This window comes from Tamandua tetradactyla, chromosome 16 (assembly GCF_023851605.1).
Source record: "Tamandua tetradactyla isolate mTamTet1 chromosome 16, mTamTet1.pri, whole genome shotgun sequence".
NCBI classification, from domain to species: domain Eukaryota; kingdom Metazoa; phylum Chordata; class Mammalia; order Pilosa; family Myrmecophagidae; genus Tamandua; species Tamandua tetradactyla.
The window spans coordinates 11476955-11497488 of NC_135342.1; the positions used below are offsets into that span (position 1 = coordinate 11476955).

General features: G+C 51.3%; 2 protein-coding genes across 8 annotated transcripts; one reads left to right on the plus strand and one right to left on the minus strand.

Annotated features, from left to right (window-relative positions):
• Positions 1-10169: 10169 nt before the first annotated feature.
• On the minus strand, positions 10170-15119 carry BCL2L12 (BCL2 like 12). Of its 6 annotated transcripts, none has more exons than XR_013163336.1 (8): positions 15015-15119; positions 14803-14909; positions 14310-14424; positions 13953-14095; positions 13145-13231; positions 12961-13069; positions 11889-12170; positions 10170-10417 (listed from the first exon to the last, which is right to left on the minus strand). XR_013163336.1 is itself a non-coding variant. In XM_077131117.1 (8 exons), exons 2-8 carry the CDS (start codon positions 14846-14848, stop codon positions 10367-10369), a joined length of 816 nt encoding a protein of 271 aa, XP_076987232.1. In that variant the 5' UTR covers positions 14849-14909; positions 15015-15119; the 3' UTR covers positions 10170-10366. The 6 variants fall into 6 exon arrangements, 5 of the variants coding, with proteins under 5 accessions (XP_076987232.1, XP_076987235.1, XP_076987237.1 ...); XM_077131117.1 differs by having other exon boundaries at positions 12961-13052; XM_077131120.1 differs by lacking the exon at positions 14803-14909 and having other exon boundaries at positions 12961-13052; positions 14310-14485; positions 15015-15111.
• On the plus strand, positions 12545-20013 carry IRF3 (interferon regulatory factor 3). 2 transcript variants are annotated; one of them, XM_077131116.1, is made up of 9 exons: positions 12545-13030; positions 15262-15376; positions 16088-16260; positions 16874-17045; positions 17132-17202; positions 17754-17946; positions 18039-18419; positions 19201-19319; positions 19784-20013. In XM_077131116.1, the coding sequence occupies exons 3-9, from the start codon at positions 16096-16098 to the stop codon at positions 19967-19969; spliced, it is 1287 nt and encodes a 428-aa protein (XP_076987231.1). In that variant the 5' UTR covers positions 12545-13030; positions 15262-15376; positions 16088-16095; the 3' UTR covers positions 19970-20013. The 2 variants fall into 2 exon arrangements, with proteins under 2 accessions (XP_076987231.1, XP_076987230.1); XM_077131115.1 differs by lacking the exon at positions 12545-13030 and having other exon boundaries at positions 15157-15376.
• The last annotated feature ends 521 nt before the right edge of the window (positions 20014-20534 follow it).

A 20534-nucleotide genomic window follows, 5' to 3' on the forward strand; every position in this document is an offset into this window, starting at 1 on the left:
AACTATGGCCAAGTACAGCTCAGGCTTACCAGAGCGTTTAGGAGGCACCAGCAATCGTGCCCCCAGCAGCCCACTGGGCCAGGAGCTATTATGGGCTTCATTTTGCAGAATAGGAAATTGAGTTAAAAGTATAATTTGTATACAACCATCTACTCCCATTTAGATGTAGTTTGATGACTTCAGATACACACGCGTGTCGCCGCCACTTCATTCAATACAGAATATATCCTCACGCCAGCAAGTTCCTCTCTGATCCTCTCCAGGCAACTCCTCCCCCACCCAACCTCAGAAACAACCACCTTCTGTTTTCTGTCTCTTCGATTTAACTTGGCCTTTTCTAAAATTTCATAGGATTGGAACAATCCAGTGATGGACTCTTTTGAGTTTGGGTTGAGATTCTTGGGTGCTTGATGGCGGGGTGTATGCTTAACTTTTTTATAAGACACTGCCTGTTTTCCTACTGTGTTCTACCATTTTCATTCTCACCAGCAGTGTTGGAGCTCCAGTTGCCCTCTCTCCTTATCAACACTTACGATGACCAGTCTTTAGTTTTAACCATTCTGGTGGGTTTAACATCCGTTGCTCTGATAATAAAGATGGCGAGCATCCTTTCATGTGCTTTTTTTTATAAAACATTTGTTACCCCTATCACTTATTCTTATTCCATATGTTCTACTCATCTGTTGACAAGGTAGATAAAAGGAGCATCAGCCACAAGGTTTTCGCAATCAGTCACATTGTGACAGCTGTATCATTATTCAATCATCACAAGAAACATGGCTACTGGAACACAGCTCTACATTTTCAGGCAGTTCCCTCCAGCCTCTCCGCTACATCTTGAATAACAAGGTGATATCTACTTAATGCGTAAGAATAACCTCCAGGATAACCTCTCAACTCTGTTTGGAATCTCTCAGCCATTGACACTTTGTCTCATTTCATTCTTCCCCCTTTTGGTGGAGAAAGTTTTCTCAATCCCTTGATGCTGAGTCTCAGCTCATTCTAGGATTTCTGTCCCATGTTACCAGGAAGGTCCACACCCCTCGGAGTCATGTCCCACGTAGGCAGGGGGAGGGTGGTGAGTTTGCTTGCTGTGTTGGCTGGAGAGAGAGGCCACATCCAAGCAACAAAAGAGGCTCTCTTGGGGGTGACTCTTAGGCCTAATTTTAAGTAAGCTTGACCTATCCTTTGTGGGGTTAAGTTTGATGTGAACAACCTCAAGACTGGGGACTCAGCCTATAGCTTTGGTTGTCCACACTGAATGTGGGACTATCAAGAATTCAACTTGGGGAAGTTGAATTTTCCCCCGTTTTCACCATTCCCGGAAGGGGACTTTGCAAATACTTTTCCACTCACTGATCAAATCACTCTGGGATTCATCGGGGTTCATGTGCTTATTGACCATTTGTCTTTCTTCTTCTGTCAGGTCATATCTTTTGCCGATTAAAAAAAAGGGGGGTTGTTTTCTTATTTACGAATTGTAAAGGCTCTTTCTGTAGTTTAGATACAAGTCTTGGTCAAACATAATCAATTGAGAATATTTTCTTCCAGTTTGTGGCTTGCTTTTTTGTTTTCTTAACATTCTTTTTTGAATCTGTTTCAGACCCTCGTTTTGACCTTTACACTGTCTGCTTTATGGGTCCTGAAGCATTGTTTTTGCTATTTTTCCAAATATATCAGCAGTTGTTTCAGGTTTTTTTGTATTTCCAAGTATTTTGACCCAATCAATGATTTCTTATCTATGCTATCATAAGAATTAAAAATTGTAACAGTATCCCTATAGCACTAGGAATTAATCAAGTATCACCGTCAAGGAGATGGGAGTGGGCCCCGGGGCGGTGAGCTGGGGGGATACGGTAGAGCCCTGGGCTGGACTCAGAACTGTGGGTGTCATCAGCCTCAAAATCTGCTTTTTCCAGTGTGGGAACTGCTGGCCCCACGGGGTGACTGAGCCCTGGGGCGCGGCGAGCCTGAATCAGGGTGTGCTGTGAGGATAAAACCCATACCAAACCACGCCAACTCAGTGTGAAGAGAACGAATATGAAATGGCACGTGAAAAATTTTCATATCGATTAAGTGTTGAGGTGACTACGTTTTGGATATGCAGGGGAAACTAAATATATTGGTAAAATGAACTTACTGTTTCTTTTTGCTTTGCCTCAAGGGGGCTTCTAGTAAATTCTAAATACTGTAACGTATCTAACTCACGTTGTATTTCCGATGACTGGTCCTGCCCAGGCTGTGGGGTCACAGCCCACAGAATGTGTGGGACCAGGGAGGGGCTGGCAGAGTTAAACGTGTAGCCTCAGCACACAGGTGCTTAGTAGGCATCCTAGATGGGCCCCACTCGAAAAATTCAGTGTTTCCATGAGCTCAAATGCTAGAAAATTACATTTCTCAGTCAACAGCAGTTTTCCTCAATTAAGGGCGAAGGCGACAGATCAAGTTCGGGTTAGCCCCTGTGAGTTGGTCTCCATGTGTATCACAGATGCATCTGTGTCCCCATGACAGTTGTGGAAACCTCACATGGTGGGTGAATTCCAAGATGGCCCTATGAGTTCTGCTGGGAGTTACCAGGACCAGGTTAACATTATATGATAAAGGAGATGGGTCTCACCCCTTTGGTTAAGTTCTCTTATGTGGCCAGGGCGATAAGTTCTCTTATGTGGCCAGGGTGAAAGGATTTTGCAGATGTAATTACACCCCCAAAGACTTTATTTAAATATATATGTATATATATATATTTTAATTGAGATATCATCCATCCAAAGTATACAATCAGTGGGCTCACGGTATATCACACAGTTGTGTATTCATCACTGAGATCATTTTTAGAACATTTGCATCACTCCAGAAAAAGAAATAAAAAGAAAAATCCATATGTCCCATACCCCTTACTCCTCCCTCTCACTGACCACTAGTAGTTACCCAATTATTTTTTATTTTTATTTTTTTAACATCAGCAGGAATATATATTTTCTAAAATATACCATAACTATAAAACCAAATGATGACACACAATAATCTTCACATTTGACATCCACGTACACCTTGGGAGAGTTCTCCAGACATCTGTCCCTTTGGCAGCTGACTAATGTAAGTAAGCAATGACACTGATCAATCATAACACTTCTGAAATATAACAAGGATGATATCCAAAATGTGTTGAATGGAGACAAAGGGCACTGAGATGGGAGTCCGCACATTTGAATTCTTGTCTTTGCTACCCAATTATTTTTCACCCCTTTTTCCCCCTATTATTTACTCATTTTTTGTCCCCAGTTTTTCAGTCATCTGTCCATACCCTGGATAAAGGGAGCGTCAGCTACAAGGTTTTTGCGATCACATGGTATATTAGTTAGGGTTCTCTAGAGAAACAGAATCAACAGGAAACACTTGCAAATATAAAATTTATAAAAGTGTCTCACGTGACCCCGGTAACACAGGGTCCAAAATCCGCAGGACAGGCTGGGAAGCCGACGACTCTGATGGAGCGTCTGGACGAACTCCACAGGAGAGGCTCACCAGCCGAAGCAGGAATGGAACCAGTCTCCTCTGAATCCCCCTTAAAAGGATTCCTGTGATTAGATTAAGCATCACTCATTGCAGAAGACACTCCCTTTTAGCTGATTACAAATGGAATCAGCTGTGGATGCAGCTGACGTGGATCATGATCTAATTCTATGAAATATTCTCATAGCAACAGACAGACCAGCACTTGCCCAACCAGACAAACAGGTACCACCACTTGGCCAAGTTGACACATGTCCCTGACCATGACACATGGTCACACTGTAAAAGCTATAAAGTTACACATCATCTTCAAGAATCAAGGCAACTGGAATTCAGGTTCCTTCTAGCTATTCTAGTACACTAAAAACTAAAGGGATATCTATATAATGCATAAGAATAGCCTCTTGAATCTATTTGAAGTCTATCAGCCATCTTTTTTTTTTTTTTTTTTTTTTTTTTTTTTTTTTGCATGGGCAGGCACTGGGAATTGAACCTGGGTCTCTGGCATGGCAGACGGGAACTCTGCCTGCTGAGCCACCGTGGCCCGCCTTGAAACTTTATTTTGTCTCATTTCTCTCTTCCCCCTTTTGGTCAAGAAGCCTTTCTCAATCCCAGGATTGGAATGCCGGGTTCTGGCTCATCCCCAGGAGTTCTGTCCCATGTTGCCAAAGAGACTTATGGACCTGGGAGTCACATCCCACATAGCAGGGAGGGCAGTGAGTTCTCCTGGCAAGTTGGCTTAGAGAGAGAGGCCACATCTGAGCAACAAAAGAGGTTCTCTGGTGATGATTCTTAGGCATAATTATAAGTAGCTTAGCTTCTCCTTTGCAGGAATAAGTTTCATAAGGGTGAGCCCCAAGATTGAGGGCTTGCCTATTAAATTGGTTGCCTCCACTGCTGGTGAGACTATCAGGAATTCCTCAGGTGAGGAAGTTTGATATTTCCTGCTTTCTCCCCAGCTCCCCATGGGGACTTTGGAAATACTTTCTTATTCTCTGCCTAAATTACTCCGGGATGTGTAATCCCAGAGTAATTTAGGCAGTATCACACTAACCTGTACAGACCAAGAAGGTCTCACTCCTTATTCAAGGTTGCTTGTAATTATGGTGTTTGAATAAAATGACCATATGTTTTGGTTTGCTAAAGCTGCCAGAATGCAATATAAAAGAATCGGAATGGCTTTAAAAAGGGGACTTATTACATTGCAAGTTTATAGTTCAAAGTCCTTAAAAATGTCCAAACTAAGGCATCCAGGGAAAGACACCTTGATTTAGGAAAGGCCGATGGGTCCAGAACTCCTTGGTCAGCTGGGAAGGCACGTGGTCAGCATCTGCTGGGGTCTTTTGGCTTTACTTTTCAAACAGCTTCCCCAAGGGCATTTTCCTTCTGCATTTCCAAATCTCTGAGGCTCCTGTTGGCTCTGAAGCTTTTTCCAAAATGGTTCCCTCTCAGAAGACTCTGGTAAGCAACCCCACCTTGAATGGGTGGAGACACATCTTCTTGGAAACCACCTAATCAAAAGGTACCTCCCACAACTGGGTGGGTCACATCTTCATGGGAACAAAGGGTTAAGCTGAATATTGAATGAGGATTAAAAAACATAGCTTTTCTAGGGTATTCAACAGCTTCAAACCAGCATAGCCTATAAGTTCAATTAGATAGTATGCTGCAGAAAATGTAAATTTTACACCAAATAAGCATCTCTTCCAATGGTGTCACACAGAAGTTGAAGTTTTAAAACACAGTCAGTATCATCCTTTACCCTTCAGTCTGATTTACCTTAGTTCTAACCAGATTGGCCTAATTCCTATCTCTAATTGAAGTCTGTTCTAGTTGCTAGCTGCCGGAATGCAATATACCAGAAACGGAATGGCCTTTAAAAAGGGGAATTTAATAAGTTGCTAGTTACAGTTCTAAGGCCAAGAAAATGTCCAATTAAAACAAGTCTATAGAAATGTCCAATCAAAGACATCTAGGGAAGGATACCTTGGTTCAAGAAGGCCAATGAAGTTCAGGGTTTCTCTCTCAAGTGAGAAGGCACATGACGAACACAGTCAGGGTTCCTCTCTCATCTGGAAGGGCACGTGGCGAACAGGGTGTCATCTGCTAGCTTTCTCTCCTGGCTTCCTGTTTCATGAAGCTCCCCGGGAGGCGTTTTCCTTCTTCATCTCCAAAGGTCGCTGGCTGGTCCTGCCGCGGTCTCTGCTGTGGTTTTCTCGTGGCTCTGTCATTCTTCTCTGCTCTCTCCGAATCTCCTTTCTCCAAAATGTTTCCTCTTTTACAGGATTCTAGGAAACTAATCAAGACCCACGCGGAGTGGGTGGACAGACGACTCTATCTAATCAAGTTTAATACCCACATTGATTGAGTCACACCTCCGTGGAGATGACCTAATTTCCAGCCTATAGTGCTGAATAGGGACTAAGAGAAACGGTTGCTCCCACAAGATTGCTTAGGATTAAATCGTGCCTTTTCTAGGGTACATAAATCCTTTCAAACCAGCACAAAGTCGGCTCTCCTTTTCAGCTTTTTTAACAGGTGCTGTGTGAGGCAATACTGACTTTCCTAGCTGCAGAATGCTAGCTCTGACTCTCAGGTTTCACACACACACATACCCAAAGCTCCAGAGATCAGCCAGGTTATACACAAAAAGCTCCACATCTCAGACTTTGGAAATAACCGGTACAACTCAGGAATAGACGTGACTGTTGTAAGCGCTTACAATCTAGGACCCTTTACAGTAGGGCTGAACCTGATAACCTGTGCTCTCGGATTCTATTCTCAGAGTATGCGTGTTATAGTTATTCCATATCAATGGGGGGTTATAATGTTTGTCTTTTCGTTTCTGGCTTATTTCACACCACATACTGTCCTCAAATGCCATTCACCTCGCTGCATGCCCGTGACTCACAACCTCATTTCTTCTTGCAATGGCTGTTGTTTTAACCCCCCCACCCTGGGGTGCTTTGTTACAGCAGACCCGGAAAACTGATACGCCACAATGTGTTCATCTTCTATTGCTGGATAACAAGTTACTGTTGAACTCAGCAGCCTGGAGCAGCAGCCATTTATTATCACAGTTTCTGTGGGTCAGGAAGCAGGGAACAGCTTAGCTGGGTCACTGGCTCCGGAGTGCACAGGCTGTGACCCAATTGAGAACTGAGCCTATGGTCTCTTCTGTGGCTCGGGAGCCTTCCCAGCTCCCGTGGTTGCTGGCAGACTTCACTGCCTCGCAGCCATAGGACGCCCCGTATCGGACACCTTCAGGATGGGCAGGAGAATGTGACCGCGGAGAAGCTGTAAGCAACTTCCTAAGGGCCCACCCAAGATGACCTCCTTTTTGATGAACTCAAAAGCAAGTCGTTTGGTAAGGTAAATCAGAATACAGGGTAAAGGGTGATATGGTCTGTATCTTAGAACGTCAACTTCTGTGTGAGACCAAAGGAAGAGATGTTTATTTGGTGCAAAATTTACGTTTCTTGGCAGCACACTATTTCCTTTAACCTGTACGGTCAGTTTAGTTGAACATCATAATTACATGGAATCTTGAACAGGGAGTGAGATCTTGTTGGTTTTTCCGGGTTAGTGTGATGCCCCGATACATCCCAGAGTAATTTGGGCAGAGAATATAAGAAGTATTTGAAAAGCCCCCTTGGGGGACTAGAGAGAAAGGAGGAAATATTAAAAAAAATACCAGCCCCTATGAAACATTCCTGCAAAGGAGAAGTTAAGCCTACTTATAGTTATGCCTAAGAATCATCCCCAGAGAACCTCTTTTGCTGCTCGGATGTGGCCTCTCTCTCTAAGCCAAATTGGCAGGGGAACTCACTGCCCTCCCTTTTTCACGGGACCTGACTCCCAGGGAGTGTAACTCTCCCTGGCAATGTGAGACATGACTCCTGGGGATTAGCCTGGGCCCACCGTCCTAGGATTAAGAAAGCCGTCTTGACCGAAATGAAGAAGAGAGAAATGAGATGAAATTAAGTTTCAGACAGATCGTTCCCAAATGAGAAATTTAGAATTGCCATAGTCCAAATACCCCTAAAGAGAGGGATGGAAAGATCAAAGTTGATGGTGGAGTTATACAGAGAAGATAGGATTTAACATATGAGTATGAATGCCGAATCATTAAATTGATATCTATTTTAGCCTGCAGTATTTTAGAGCAGCTAGAAGTAAAAACCTAAAATTGTGAAATTGTAACCCATGTCAAACTCTGAAATCTGTTCCACAACTAATTGTGGTCTTGTGCTTTGAAATTCATCGCTTTTTTTCCGTGTATATGTTATTTTTCACAAAAAAAAAGGAAAGAAGCCGACTGATGATAAAAAAAATATTTATGCCCTCTAGCTTAATATTGCTAGTTGCTCCCATATCTGGAACAACTAGGAGGAAAAATATGAGATCGTATGGTAGCACATGACAAACTCTGGGCTCTGTCCTATAACTACTTGTTGAAGAGTGCTTTCAAAACTATTGCTTTTTTATTTCTTTGCTTTGTGTATATGTTATACTATACAATAAAAAAAAGTAAAAAAAAAACATAAAAAAATTAAGTTTCAGTGGCTGAGAGATTTCAAATACAGTCAAATTATTCTCATGCATTACATAGATATCCCTTTTTAGTTCTTAGTGATTCAGAATAGCTAGAAGGTAATACCAGAAACTGTTGGACTGCATTCCAGTAGCACTGATTCTTAAAGACAGTTATATAACTATATAGCTTTTACAGTGTGACCGTGTGATTGTGAAAACCTTGTGGCCGACGCTGTCTTTATCCAGTATATGGACCGAGGAGTGAAAAAAATGACCAAAAATAAATAATATGGGTGGGGAATAAGGGACATGGGATATTTTGGGTATTCTTTTTCATTTTTAATTCTTGTACGTACTTTTTTTTTTTTTGGAGTAACTAAAATGTTAAAAAATTGATTGTGGTGATGAGTACACAAGTATATGATGATACTCTGAACCACTGATCGTAGACTTTGGATGATTATAGGGTATGTGAATGTATCTCAATAAAATTGCATTAAAAACAAACACACAGCCATGCATGCTTCCGTAGTGGAGGAGGCCAGGAGCCTGAAATCAAGGTGTTGGCAGGTCTAAGCCTCTTCCCAGCATCTGATGGTCATCAGTGACCTCTGGTGGCCCCTGGCTTGTGGCTGCCTCTCTTGTCTCTGCTTCCATCTTCACATGGGTGACTTCCCTGTCCCTTTGCTCCCAATAAGGACATGAGTCATATGGGGATAGGGCCCATTTTCATTCAGTGTGACCTCATCTGGACTTAATGACACCTGTAGAGACATTTTCAAATAAGAACATGTTCACAGGTATCAGGAATCAGAATTTCAACATTATCTTTTTAGGGGTTGTTCTAGTTTGCTAGCTGCCAGAATGCGATATACCAGAAACAGAATGGCTTTTAAAAAGGAGAATTTAATAAATTGCTAGTTTGCAGTTCTAAGGTCAAGAAAATGTCCAATTAAAACAAGTCTATAGAAATGTCCAATCAAAGACATCCAGAGAAGGATACCTTGGTTCAAGAAGGCCGATGAAGTTCAGGGTTTCTTTCTCAAGTGAGAAGGCACATGGCGAACACAGTCAGGGTTCCTCTCTCATCTGGAAGGGCACATGGCAAACACAGGGTCGTCTGCTAGCTTTCTCTCCTGGCTTCCTGTTTCATGAAGCTCCCTGGGAGGCATGTTCCTTCTTCATCTCCAAAGGTCGCTGGTGATGAGCTCTCGTGGCTATGTTGTTCTGCTCTGCTTTCTCTGAATCTCCCATTCTCCAAAATGTTCCCTCTTTTACAGGACTCCAGAAACTAATCAAGACCAACCCGAATGGGTGGAGACATGTCTTCATCTAATCCAGCTTAACAATTACTCTTGATTAAATCACACCATCCAGGGAGATGATCTGATTGCAGTTTCAAACATACAGTATTGAATAGGGATTATTCTACCTTTATGAAATGGGATTTTGATTAAAACATGGCTTTTCTAGGGGGCATACATCCTTTCAAACCAGCACAGGGGGAGACCATTCGATGCATGACACCCTTCAAAATGTCAATCATTGTCATGACTACTTCAAAATCAAGGTCATCAGACACACACTGGGTCTTTCTGATTAATGCACTCATGAAGCACACCTATTATTACAACATCAATTTTTACGGTAATAGTGATAACTTTTTCTGTACCATTGGTTTCCTTTGTAACCCTGTGCATTTCATTTCCTGCCTTTAGAAGTGTTACTCTGTGAAGGGATCAATAGCCCTAAAAAGGTGTGAAACCCCAAAAAGGTTCAGAAGGAGCAACAGGAAGAGAGGAGAAAAACGGGGAAAGGAAGGTACCCTGAAAACTCCCTGAAGAAAGTTGTTGATCTTCTTCCAGGACTAGCTGGAAAAACCCCAACACTATCTCTACTGGTTTAGCTGGGATAAACATATGGTACCAACAGGGAACAAAATGCAATGAGCTGGAATCATCTTTACAGATATCAAGAATGCTGTGTGTCCAGGTGACAACTCTTGTAGCTGCTGAGAAGAAATTTTTCTCCAAGGAAGGATTTGGTTCTTTCCTCAATTAATAAACCACAGTGATACTTGAGCCTAACTTCTTGGGGAAGGAGACACTTTAGTTCTCAAGTGAAAGAATAAACACTTAAAAAAATTTTTAATATAAAAAGTTTAGAAACATATATATATATTTTTTGGCAAAAATAGAAAAGGCGGCCCTCCCAGCCCCCATCCCCCCAGTCCTGAGTGCAGCGGGGACTCCTGGCACAGCACCTGAGAAGGGCGGGGACGTGAGGTCGAGTTCTGTAGAAGCTTCTGAGGATGATCTCAGTCCAGGGGTAAGTTCAAGTCCACAGGGGAGATGGCCAGGAGACCTTCCTGGAGGGGGAAAGAGCCCAGTGATCAGGGAAGGTGACCTCAGCACAGCGGTATCCACCCTGGCCCGGTGAGGTCAGAGACAGGGGATAGCAACGAACAAGTGGGGAAGGGGACATAGACCCGTGGGGGGGGGTGGGGGGGGACGGAGACCCAGAGGTCTGGGGTTTTAATGATGAAGTTTCCCTCAGTTGTAAGATGAGGGTAACAGAACCCCATAAAGTTGTCATGCAGATTAACTGGATGGCTCAGCTACTATCCTAAGTACCTGCCCCCCAACCGCCAATGCTCACCCCAGCTTACCCATTATCCTTATTCAGAAAAATTTTTTTATAAATAAATGCATTTTCGCTGAGTCCCAGACACTTATGTCCACTGTCTCCTAAACATCTCGCTTAGGTGGTCTAAAGGGCGCCCGAAGGCTAGGTGGACACCTCCAACCTCCCACCAGGGCTCCCCACCTCCTTGACCCCCCCTCTCCGAGTCCATTCCCCACGCGGCCACCAGAGGGCGCCGGTTCCCACAGTCAGCAACCCACGTCCCTGAGCCCTCCCGAGGCCCGCTCCTTGCCGAGGCCCACTAGGCTCTGCAGGATCTGGACACTCCTCACCCGCCCCCCGCCCAAATCCCCCCGCCCCCTGCCTCGCTCATCCTGCTCCAGCCACACTCGCCCGCTGCTGCCCGTTTGCGCGATGATGGCTCCATTTCATGAGCCCCGCACGGCCTCCTCTCACTGCTCCCACTGTGATTTACGGGGCGGGTCCGCGAAGGAAACCGTGAGCACTGGGCAGGCGGCAGACGGGCTCGGGGACAAGACTGTTGCTAAAGGCTGCCAAGGTCGCAAGGCCAGAACAATGGGCCCTAATCCAGCCCTTAGAGGGCGCTGGCAGCGGGCAGACAAGGGAGAAAATCTTGATCCTAAGTAGCTGCTGCAAACATGCAAAACAAGTGAGCTCTACACGAGCGTCTGTTAGAAGGTGTGAATGCGGTGGGATGAAGGAAAGCAGGAGAAGGAAGGGAGAGGGTGGAAGGGCAGGGAGATGGCTGAGAATCCCAGTGGAGGTGAGGGGGGCCTCCCTGAGTAAATTAGCAAAGAGGGGAGGCAGAGGAATAGCCGGGAAGGGCACTCGGACAGCCACAGGGGGACAGCCAGGCACCAAATGTCCCCGCGGAGCCAGCACCCTCCAAGTATCCCATCCTAATCCAACCACTCCCCCCACTTTACAGACGTGTAGAGGCGCCAGGAGGGACAGTGGTTAGTTTCGGGGCTCACGGGGGTCATCGGCATGGTAGAACCATTTAAGACAGGAAGAGCCTCTGCACCGATCCCCTGTGCCTGGTGCACAAGAGGAACGGAGGGCTTCAATGGGGGGGGGCACTTGCCAGTTGGAAGGGGAGCCTGAGAAGCCGCCCCCCCCCACACACACAGCTCAGTCGAGTGCTGCGAGGCCCGGAAGGCGCTGCGACGGCTCACCCAGCCCCCGTGGGCCTGGATCCAGGGCGCAAAGCTGTGCACGTGCTCCACGCTGAGTCCCGCCAGGGTGCCCCCCAGGTGGGCCACGCGCCGGCTCAGCTCCAGGGCCAGGGCCAGGCGCGCCAGGGGCTCCGGGGAGGGCGGAGGGGGTCCGGGGCACGGCTGCGAGGCATGTGCGGGGCCCGGGCCGCTCCCGCGGCTGGAAAAGAGCTCCACGAGGCGCGCGAAAGAGGCGGCGGAGAGGCGGGCCAGTTTGCGGCGCAGGGCGGGGTCCGAGGCCAGCTGTGGGGTGGGGACAGAAGGGGCAGAGCCCACCTCAGCCACGCCCCCACGCGGGGGCCTGAGGAGACCTAGAAATTGACTCTAAGCCCCGCCCCCACCTATAACAGCAACTCATTATAAGGCACGTTCTAGGGGCTCAGAGAAATTAGTTCCAGGGGCGGGGTCTAGAAACAGACGCTAAGCCATGCCTTAGGTTTCGACAGCCAATCAGGACCAACCTCTACAGCAGCGGAGTTCTAGACTGTTTATCTCTCAGCCACGCCCCCTTAGTCCTGCCGAGCCAATCAGAGCCCCGGAACCCTAACTAAGGCCTATAAGAACCTGGGCCTCTGCCATTCTATTGTCGTAAAGCCATGTATTCTGCCCAAGCTCTGGAGTTATCAGATTCGAGAGCTCGGCCGCAAGGCATGCCCCCTCCAGCAGTCCGTTCCACTCTAAGCCATGACCTCGCTGAAGTCAATCCGAGCCTCAGATTTTAAACAGTCTCGCTTCCCCCCACCTAAGGATACCTCCTCTCACATATCCAATTTAGCCCAATTTCCTGCCTAGATCTTGCCTCTGACGGCCACGCCCTTCACATACAGGTCACGCCCCTCTAAGCCAATGACAGCCAGTAGCCTAAAGTACTCCCCTGGCCATACTTCCTGTCACTCAACTCTTTCTCTAAGGTTTGTCCCACCCACTCCCCTTCTGACCAGCCAATGAAAATGCAGATCTAGCTTCTCGTCCCAATGCCTTGCCAACCGCCAATTCCCATCCTCCTTGAGAAACGGAAGAGATGGACCATCACCTTCTCGTTGATGACTTCAGCCTCCTCCTCCAGCAAGGCCACCAGCCTCCGCAGCAGGGCTTCTTTCTCCGTGAGTGGGGGACCCTGTAACTCTGGAGGCAAAAGAATTCTGCTGGGGGCGAACTGTGGCTACCCTGCTACCTCCCGACCTCCCGACCTCCCGCGCGGTGCCTCTGCACCTCACCTGGGCTAGGTGGGGATCTAAGTTGCTCTTGGACCAGCTGTTCCAACCGCTGGGCCACCAGGGCATAGAAGTCTGGAGTAGCCGGGCCTGGGGTGAAAGGAATCAGTGACTTCTACATTCTTTCCTTCTCTCAACCATGGGGCAATGATTTCCATTTTATAATGGGGGGGGGGGGACACCAAAGTACAGTGAACAAGCTTGAAAAGACCCCCACACCCTGGTTCTTTCTACTTCATGCCCCCAATCTGGACTTAGAATGTGAGGGCTAAACGGAACCTTGGAGATGTTCCCATCCAAGGTAGAAAAACTAATAGTGTTCTTTCTGCTCTTTCTGCCCTGGGTCTGGCCCACTTCGTGCATCACCCAGTGATCTCAGTGCTTATCTTCTCATTACTAGTCTTCCCAGACTCACATGAGAGGAAACCTGTTCCATTCTTGCTTAAGTCTAAACTAGTCTCCTAGTTTTGCCTTTGGAGAGTGGAGGTACAAGGAAGGGAAAGGATTTTTGGTTGAGCTTCCAACCCCAAAACCTGAGTGGCATGACTGAAAATCATTTCTCCTTCCCTACTGGGGGGCACTTGTGACTAGAAAAGTCTGGGGAGAGGGAGGCATGGATGGAAGGAGAGAGATGACAAAGAGAGAGGAACCAACAGGCCTCTCACAGCCAGCCCAAATAGAGATTTCCTGGGGCAGGGCAGGATGGTGAGGCTTACTGAGGTCTTGAACTAGTTCCTGATCTCATCTGTGCTTCAGGAATCAAGGCTCTTGGCCCTGCTGGTTTCACAGGTGATCTGGGGAAATCTCTTACCAGGCCCTGAACTGTAGCAGGGGCGGAGGGGCAGGGAGCAAGGCCGAGGGGAGTCAGGGGGAACGTCTCCTCGCCCTAGGGGGCAGGGAAGGCATCGGCGAAGGCGGCTCAGGAAGTCGGCTGGCTGCTCCTGGGTGGGACTCCTGGAGAGGAGAACCTCAGAGAGTGACCCCAGAGGCCTCCTGCAAGCAGTCCCTTCTTCCTCCCACTGAGGGCCTCTCCCTGTAGCCCCAGGGACGGGGGAAAAGAACCAGGTATGAAGGGAAGGAAGGAGACAGAGTGAGACCAGAAGCAAGAGTCAGAGAGGGACCCACCCCAAAGATGGACCCTTGAGGGGAGGAGGACAACCCTTCTTACCTGGGTGCAGCTGTAACGGGGGACCCAGACACCTCGCCCTGCTTAAGGAAGGCGGCTAGGACCCTCAGTGTGTCATCCCGGAGCCCCAACTCCTCTGAGCCTGCCATAGGGGCACCTGTGAGATGGGAAGCCAGGCACTGGAACGCAGGGTCCACATGGAAGAGGAGGCTTGGCACCTGAAGGAGGAAGGGTCAGAGGCGCGTCCTCCTGGGTCCCCATGGGAGGAGTGGGGACTGCGGTTCCTGGATCCTGGGAGAGGAAGGGGCTGGGGGCTGAACTTCTGGGTCTAAGGGAGGAGGAGACTGGGGAGACTGGACTCCTGAATTTGAGAGGGAGAAGGGGGCTGAGGAGGCACTGAGACAAGACTCCTGGATCCTGGAAGAGGAGGGTACCGGGGGCCTGGACTCCTGAGTCTCAGGGAGGAGGGGGCTGGGGGCTCCGACCCCTGGATTCCAAGCCAAGCTACCGAAGCCCAGCCAGGACGGAGAATTACCAATCCCTGAGGGCTTCGTGCCAAATTCCCCTCGGTCTGCGCTCATTTGCTGCGTAGCCTGCTGGGAGGTGTAGTTCCGTATCTGGCTGAGGCTGGAGTTTGGGGGCCTGGGACGTTTGGGTGTCGTTGAGGCGGGGATGCGCTGCCCGCTTCGGGGTCGCGACCCCCTCCTCTTCCCTGCTCGCCCTGGTGCTCGCCAGGGCTCGGCTCACCTGATCCCCGACCCCGCCTCCGCCGCCTCCCGCGCTGCAACTTCGGCAAACTTTCGAAGTTACCGTTCCCACGCCTGCGCACTGGGCGGGGTGGGCGGCACCAAGACAGGGCAGGGCCAGAGCGCCGGCTGCCCTCTTATTTGCATATGCATTCCCAGCATGCCTTGCCTGTGACCGGATTGCCTAAAAAGATCCGGAGGGTGTGCATATCATTATACCCAAATTATATAAAGGGTTTTATCCCAAGACGTCGGTAGCAAAGAAAGTCCCACGGCTCTGACGTCCGGCTGGAGGGAAGTCAGGTGCGCCGCTTGGAGTTGGAGAGCTATCCCGGAGCCCAGAAGACAGAGGCGAGTCCCGAGGTGAGTAACGCGGAAGAGCTGGGGAGGGTGTTGGGGAGGTCGCAGACTGAGGAGGCGCTAGAGGAAGGGGCGATGGGGAGAGTGTGCACTCTGGGGACAAGAAAGGGCCACGCTGGGAAACTGCGGGAGAAGCTGCAGGAGGCAGTGGCCTAGGTCATTAGGTGCAGGAGGAAGGGACAGGGACCCACGGCGCGGGACGGAGGGGAGGACAAGTTTCCTCTGCAAAAAGAGATAGTCTAGAAAGTGGGGGCGTGCCCTATCGCGCGGGGAGTATTGTGGCTGGAGATCTCTGGAAGCCGGGAGTTGAGGCTGGGATCTTCCGGGGGGAACTCGAGGGCGATCCGCGGAGGTAGCGTCTATACGGAAATAATCAGGGAGGGCTCCGGTGTGGAAGTGGGGGTGTGTGTGCATTGGGTCCTGGGGGAGGGTGGGGCGCAATGGGAGAAGCGTCTACACTGGAGAAGTTCAGGTGCACCGCAGAAATTGGGGACGGTTGGAGATGGGAGGGAGTCCTTGCTTAGTTGGGGGGCTACTTTGGGACGGGGGGAGAAGTTGCTCTCCGGCGGGCCAGCTAAGAGGGAGTCGACGCGGCTGAGGGATCTGCCCCCGAGGTACCGGGAAAGGGAGGTCTGGGTGCGGGGTGCCCGGGCCGCGTGGGCAGGTGGAGGCCTCTGGCGCCCAGGCACTGCCCGCCCCCACCCCCGCGCGCAGGCCGGACGATGAGCGCCCAAAAGCCGCGGATCCTGCCCTGGCTGCGTGTGCAGCTCGACCTGGGGCAGCTGGAGGGCGTGGCCTGGGTGGACGCGAGCCGCACGCGCTTCCGCATCCCCTGGAAGCACGGCCTGCGGCAGGATGCGCAGCAGGAGGACTTCCGCATCTTCCAGGTGCGTGGGCCCGGGCCCGGATAGCTCTGGCGGGTCCCGGCGGGCGGCCGATTCTGGGATGAAGAGGGGAGGCGGGCGTAGCCTTCCGGGCCGGGGTCTGGCGACGGGTATTGAACTTCCGGGGCTGGTGCGCCGGGCGGAGGTGGGCGGGCGTCTGGCTGGGTGGGAATGCCCTTTTCCCACCCCCCACCCCCACCGTGGAACCAGGAAGGGGGGGCTCCGTAGGCGGAGGAAATGCAATCTTGGGACGGGTCCAGGAGTCACGGGGACGAGGTTCAGAGTCCCTAATTGGGACCTCTTACCAGCAGACTAGGGCACCCGCGGGGCGGCTTGGGGAGTTGGAGGGCAGGAGGCGGGTTATTTCGGGGATGTCCTGGGGCCGCTGGTAGCGGGGCGCGGCTCCGGATAGGACCCGGAGGGCAGAGGGAGAGAGCCCAGGTCTTTGGGTGCTCAGGTGGGGACCTGAGGCACGGAGAACCCGGGAATTGAAGGGTGGGGACCTTGCTGAGTCAGGAAGCGCCAGTAAGAGGGCAGTGTTAGGATACCAAGCGGCTGAGTTAGCACCCCGGAGGGCGGGGTCTAAGTCACTCCCCCGTTCCCACCGTCCCTCCAGGCCTGGGCTGAAGCTAGCGGCGCTTACACTCCTGGGAAAGATAAGGAAGACCGGCCCACCTGGAAGAGGAACTTCCGGTCGGCTCTGAACCGAAAGGAGGATTTGCGTGTTGTGGAAGACCGGAGCAAGGACCCCCTCGACCCACACAAGATCTATGAGTTTGTCAACGCAGGTGTGTCAGGAGTAGGTCTTTGCGTGGAGGGCCGGGCTGGCAGGGGTCCCCTGCACCCCTACTCTGCTCACTGCCTTCTTCGACAGGAGTAGGGCACTCTCCTGAGCCGAATGCATCTCCAGACACCAATGGCAGAGACAGTATCCCAAATATCCAGGTAAGGGCATGCCCCAGCCCTGCACCCCTGGCCTTGCTGCCTGGTTCTTTCTCCTCTCTCTCCTCCTGCCTGTACAGGCCTTGCCACCCGCTCCGTGGTCCATTGTCCCCACCTGGACCCAGAGCTGACCCTGCCCCTCATCAGCTTGTAGCCTTCTGGGGGGATATTCAACCTTCACTAGATGTTCAAAGCCCTGACTCCCCTTTCCAGGTTTGAGAGCTTTCCTTGCTTTGCAGGGAGCCTTCAGCCTTTTATAAATTCAGTAGGTTCCTACACCTGACCTTGTGGACCTCTGGGCCAGGGAAAGCCCCTTCTGGCATGGAGCCAGATCAACGGGTTGAAATTAGCTACCCCTCCCACCCAAGGGGGTCCTGAGCCCATGGCATGGGTCGGAGCTTCTACCCTGCTGTCCATGCAGGGGTGGGCGAGGCTTAGATCTGGTCAGGTCTGGCCCCTCCGTGGTGGAGCCCCCATGGTGCTGAGCTCAAGGCCCCGTCCTTTTGAAGTCTCCAGAGAGGAATCTCGATGTCTCCTTCCCTTTCCCTCAACAGGAGGACATTTTGGAAGAGTTACTGGGTGATATGATCTTGGCCCCTCTGCCAGATGGGGGCCCCTTGGGCCTGGCTGTGGCCCCTGAGCCACCCCCTCAGCTCCCGCTGAGCCCCTGCTTGGACATCCACGCTCCCTGCCCAAACTCGGAAGCCCCTGAAAACCCACTGAGGGGGCTGTTGCTTACTGAGGACGGTGAGTGCCAGCTGCGGAGTGGGAGGGGCTGCGGCCAGAGCCGTGGACCCCCTTACACTCCTGCTCTCTCCATCTCTACTGCTTCCGTTCAGAGTGGGAGTTCGAGGTGACTGTGTTCTACCGGGGCCGCCAAACCTTGCAGGAGACAGTCTTCTGTCCGGGGGGCCTGCGGCTCGTGGGGTCAGAGCCTGAGGACCTGGCGCTTCCTGGGCAGCGGATAAGACTGCCAGACCCTGAGAGAGCCCTGACGGACCAGGGCACGGTGTGCTATGTGCGGCGCGTGCTGAGCTGCCTGGGAGGAGGCCTGGCCCTGTGGCGGGCAGGACAGCGGCTCTGGGCACGGAGGCTGGGGCAGTGCCATGTGTACTGGGCTATGGGTGAGGAGCTGCTCCCTGACAGCAAGCACCGGCCAGGGGGCGAGGTCCCGAAGAACATGGATGGAAGTGTGTTTGACTTAAGACCCTTTGTGGCAGGTGAGCGAGGCTGGGGCCCGGCAGCCGAGGCTACAGCCTCTGCCCCGATGCCCTGACTGCTGGGTAGCCCAGGGCAAAGGATGCTCCTGTCCCAAGCCTGTCTCTCCTCTCTGCCTGTCTACCTGGAGCTGGTAGGAGATGCAGGGCCCCATAGACAGAAGGTGCTCTGAGAATTAGCTGCCATTGCCATCACCACTATTCTCATTAATTTTTGTGGTTGAGAGATAAATCACCTAGAACGATAAATCCTTGAGGCTGGCGCTCCCTGGTGGAACTTACTGGCACAATAAGAAAGCACTGCCTCTGTGTTATCTGGGGTGGCAGCCACAAGCCAAAAGTGGCTGCTGAGCGCTTACGTGAGGAACTGAATATTTTATTTCATTCTGATTTGTAGCAGCTTAAATGGAAATAGCTGTATGGGGCTGATGGCTGTGTATCAAACATACTCACCTCCAGATCTTGGGAGTGAAGGAGCAGAATACACCAATCACCTTTTATTAGCAGAATCACTGAGCACCCTTGGGGGACCAATGGGCCCCCCCACCCCCCACTCCTCTGGGCCTCAGTTTCCCTCATCCTGAATGCTAAGGCTCAGGATGGGGATTGGGGAGAAGGCTCTTTCAGCCCTACCCCACTGAGAGGGAAGAGGGAGGAACACCCCAGTTTACGCCTGAGGAGTGATGGGCCTTTGGTCAGGGAAGAGGGGGGTGTCCGTGACTCAGGTTTGGGGGTGGGAAGAGAATCCTCTCCCAATCCCTGACTAGGCTCCTGGACCCTTCAGATCTGATCGCCTTCACTGAACAAAGCAGACGCTCGCCACGCTACACACTCTGGTTCTGCCTGGGGGAGTCGTGGCCCCAGGAGGACCAGCCATGGGTCAAGAAGCTTGTGATGGTCAAGGTACCTGCAGCCCTGGCCCCCTAGCTGAGTGGGTGGGTCTCACCAGGCAAAGGGTAACTCCAGGAACCAGCACTCCCAGAAGCCCCTCTGAGAGGCTACAACGTCTCCTAGTCTCTCAGCCACCAGTCCCTCATCCCCAGGTGGACTTCACCCGGCTTTGCCCCAGGAGCCTGCTTCGAGCTCTGTGGGCTGTGTGCAGGTTGTGGACTTCCAGTCCCAGCAGCCTCTCCAAGGAACTACAACTCCCAGGTGTCCTTCTGACAGGCAGCTCAGCCTGAGGGGCTTCTGGGAACTCCTCCCAAAGCCGCAGCACCTACCCTGACCCTGGATGTGAATTCAAGGGACACTGAAATTCCCAGCAGTCTGATGGTCCTCCTGGGCTGCGGTTGTAGTCTCCCATCTGCCCCAGGGCTGAGACTGGCTGGGACATGCCGTGCCCCGACTGTCTCCCCAACGCCCTGCAGGTCGTTCCCACGTGCCTCAGGGCCCTGCTGGACATCGCCCGGGTCGGGGGCGCCTCCTCCCTGGAGAACACTGTGGATCTGCATATTTCCAACAGCCAGCCGCTCTCGCTTACCTCCAGCCAGTTAAAGGTCTGCCTCCAGGACCTGGTTGAGAAGATGGATTGGCAGGCCATGGGGGAGGCCTGAGCCCTGTCCTACCCTCATCACTGCCAATAAAGCAGTTCCTGCTACCCCTTGTGTGTCTAGAGTTGGGTGTGCCCAGACCAGTCCCAACCCAAGTGGGGTCTCAGTTTATCTACCTGTGGGTGGTGGCCAGGCAGGCAGCTGGTGCTCATTGCCTTACCTGAGCCGGGGGTAGGTGGCAGTCACTCTTGCTTTACAGACCAAGACACGAGGCCTGGGGAGGGGCAGAGGCCACAGGGCAGGAAGTGTGAGCCAGGCGGGACCCAGGTCTGAGTGGGAGCAGGGGTGCGGCTCCACAGGGAGACCCCAAGGCAGAATCGGCCCCGGCCTGCCCTGCCTATGAGGGCTGGGATGATGGTCAACAAGCAGAGCACTTCCTGCCAACCTCCGCTTCTGCGGGGGGCCTTGGACCCTCTTCCAGATTTGGCCCAAGTCCTGTTGTGTGACCCGGGCCTCTCCTGCGGATGGGGATGATGGAGCCCGGGTGGGCACCTCCGCCTCCGGTGTAGGAGAGTGGACTAGGTGAGCCCAGCCTTGTGGGGCTGTGGAAGAAAATCCAACTCAATAG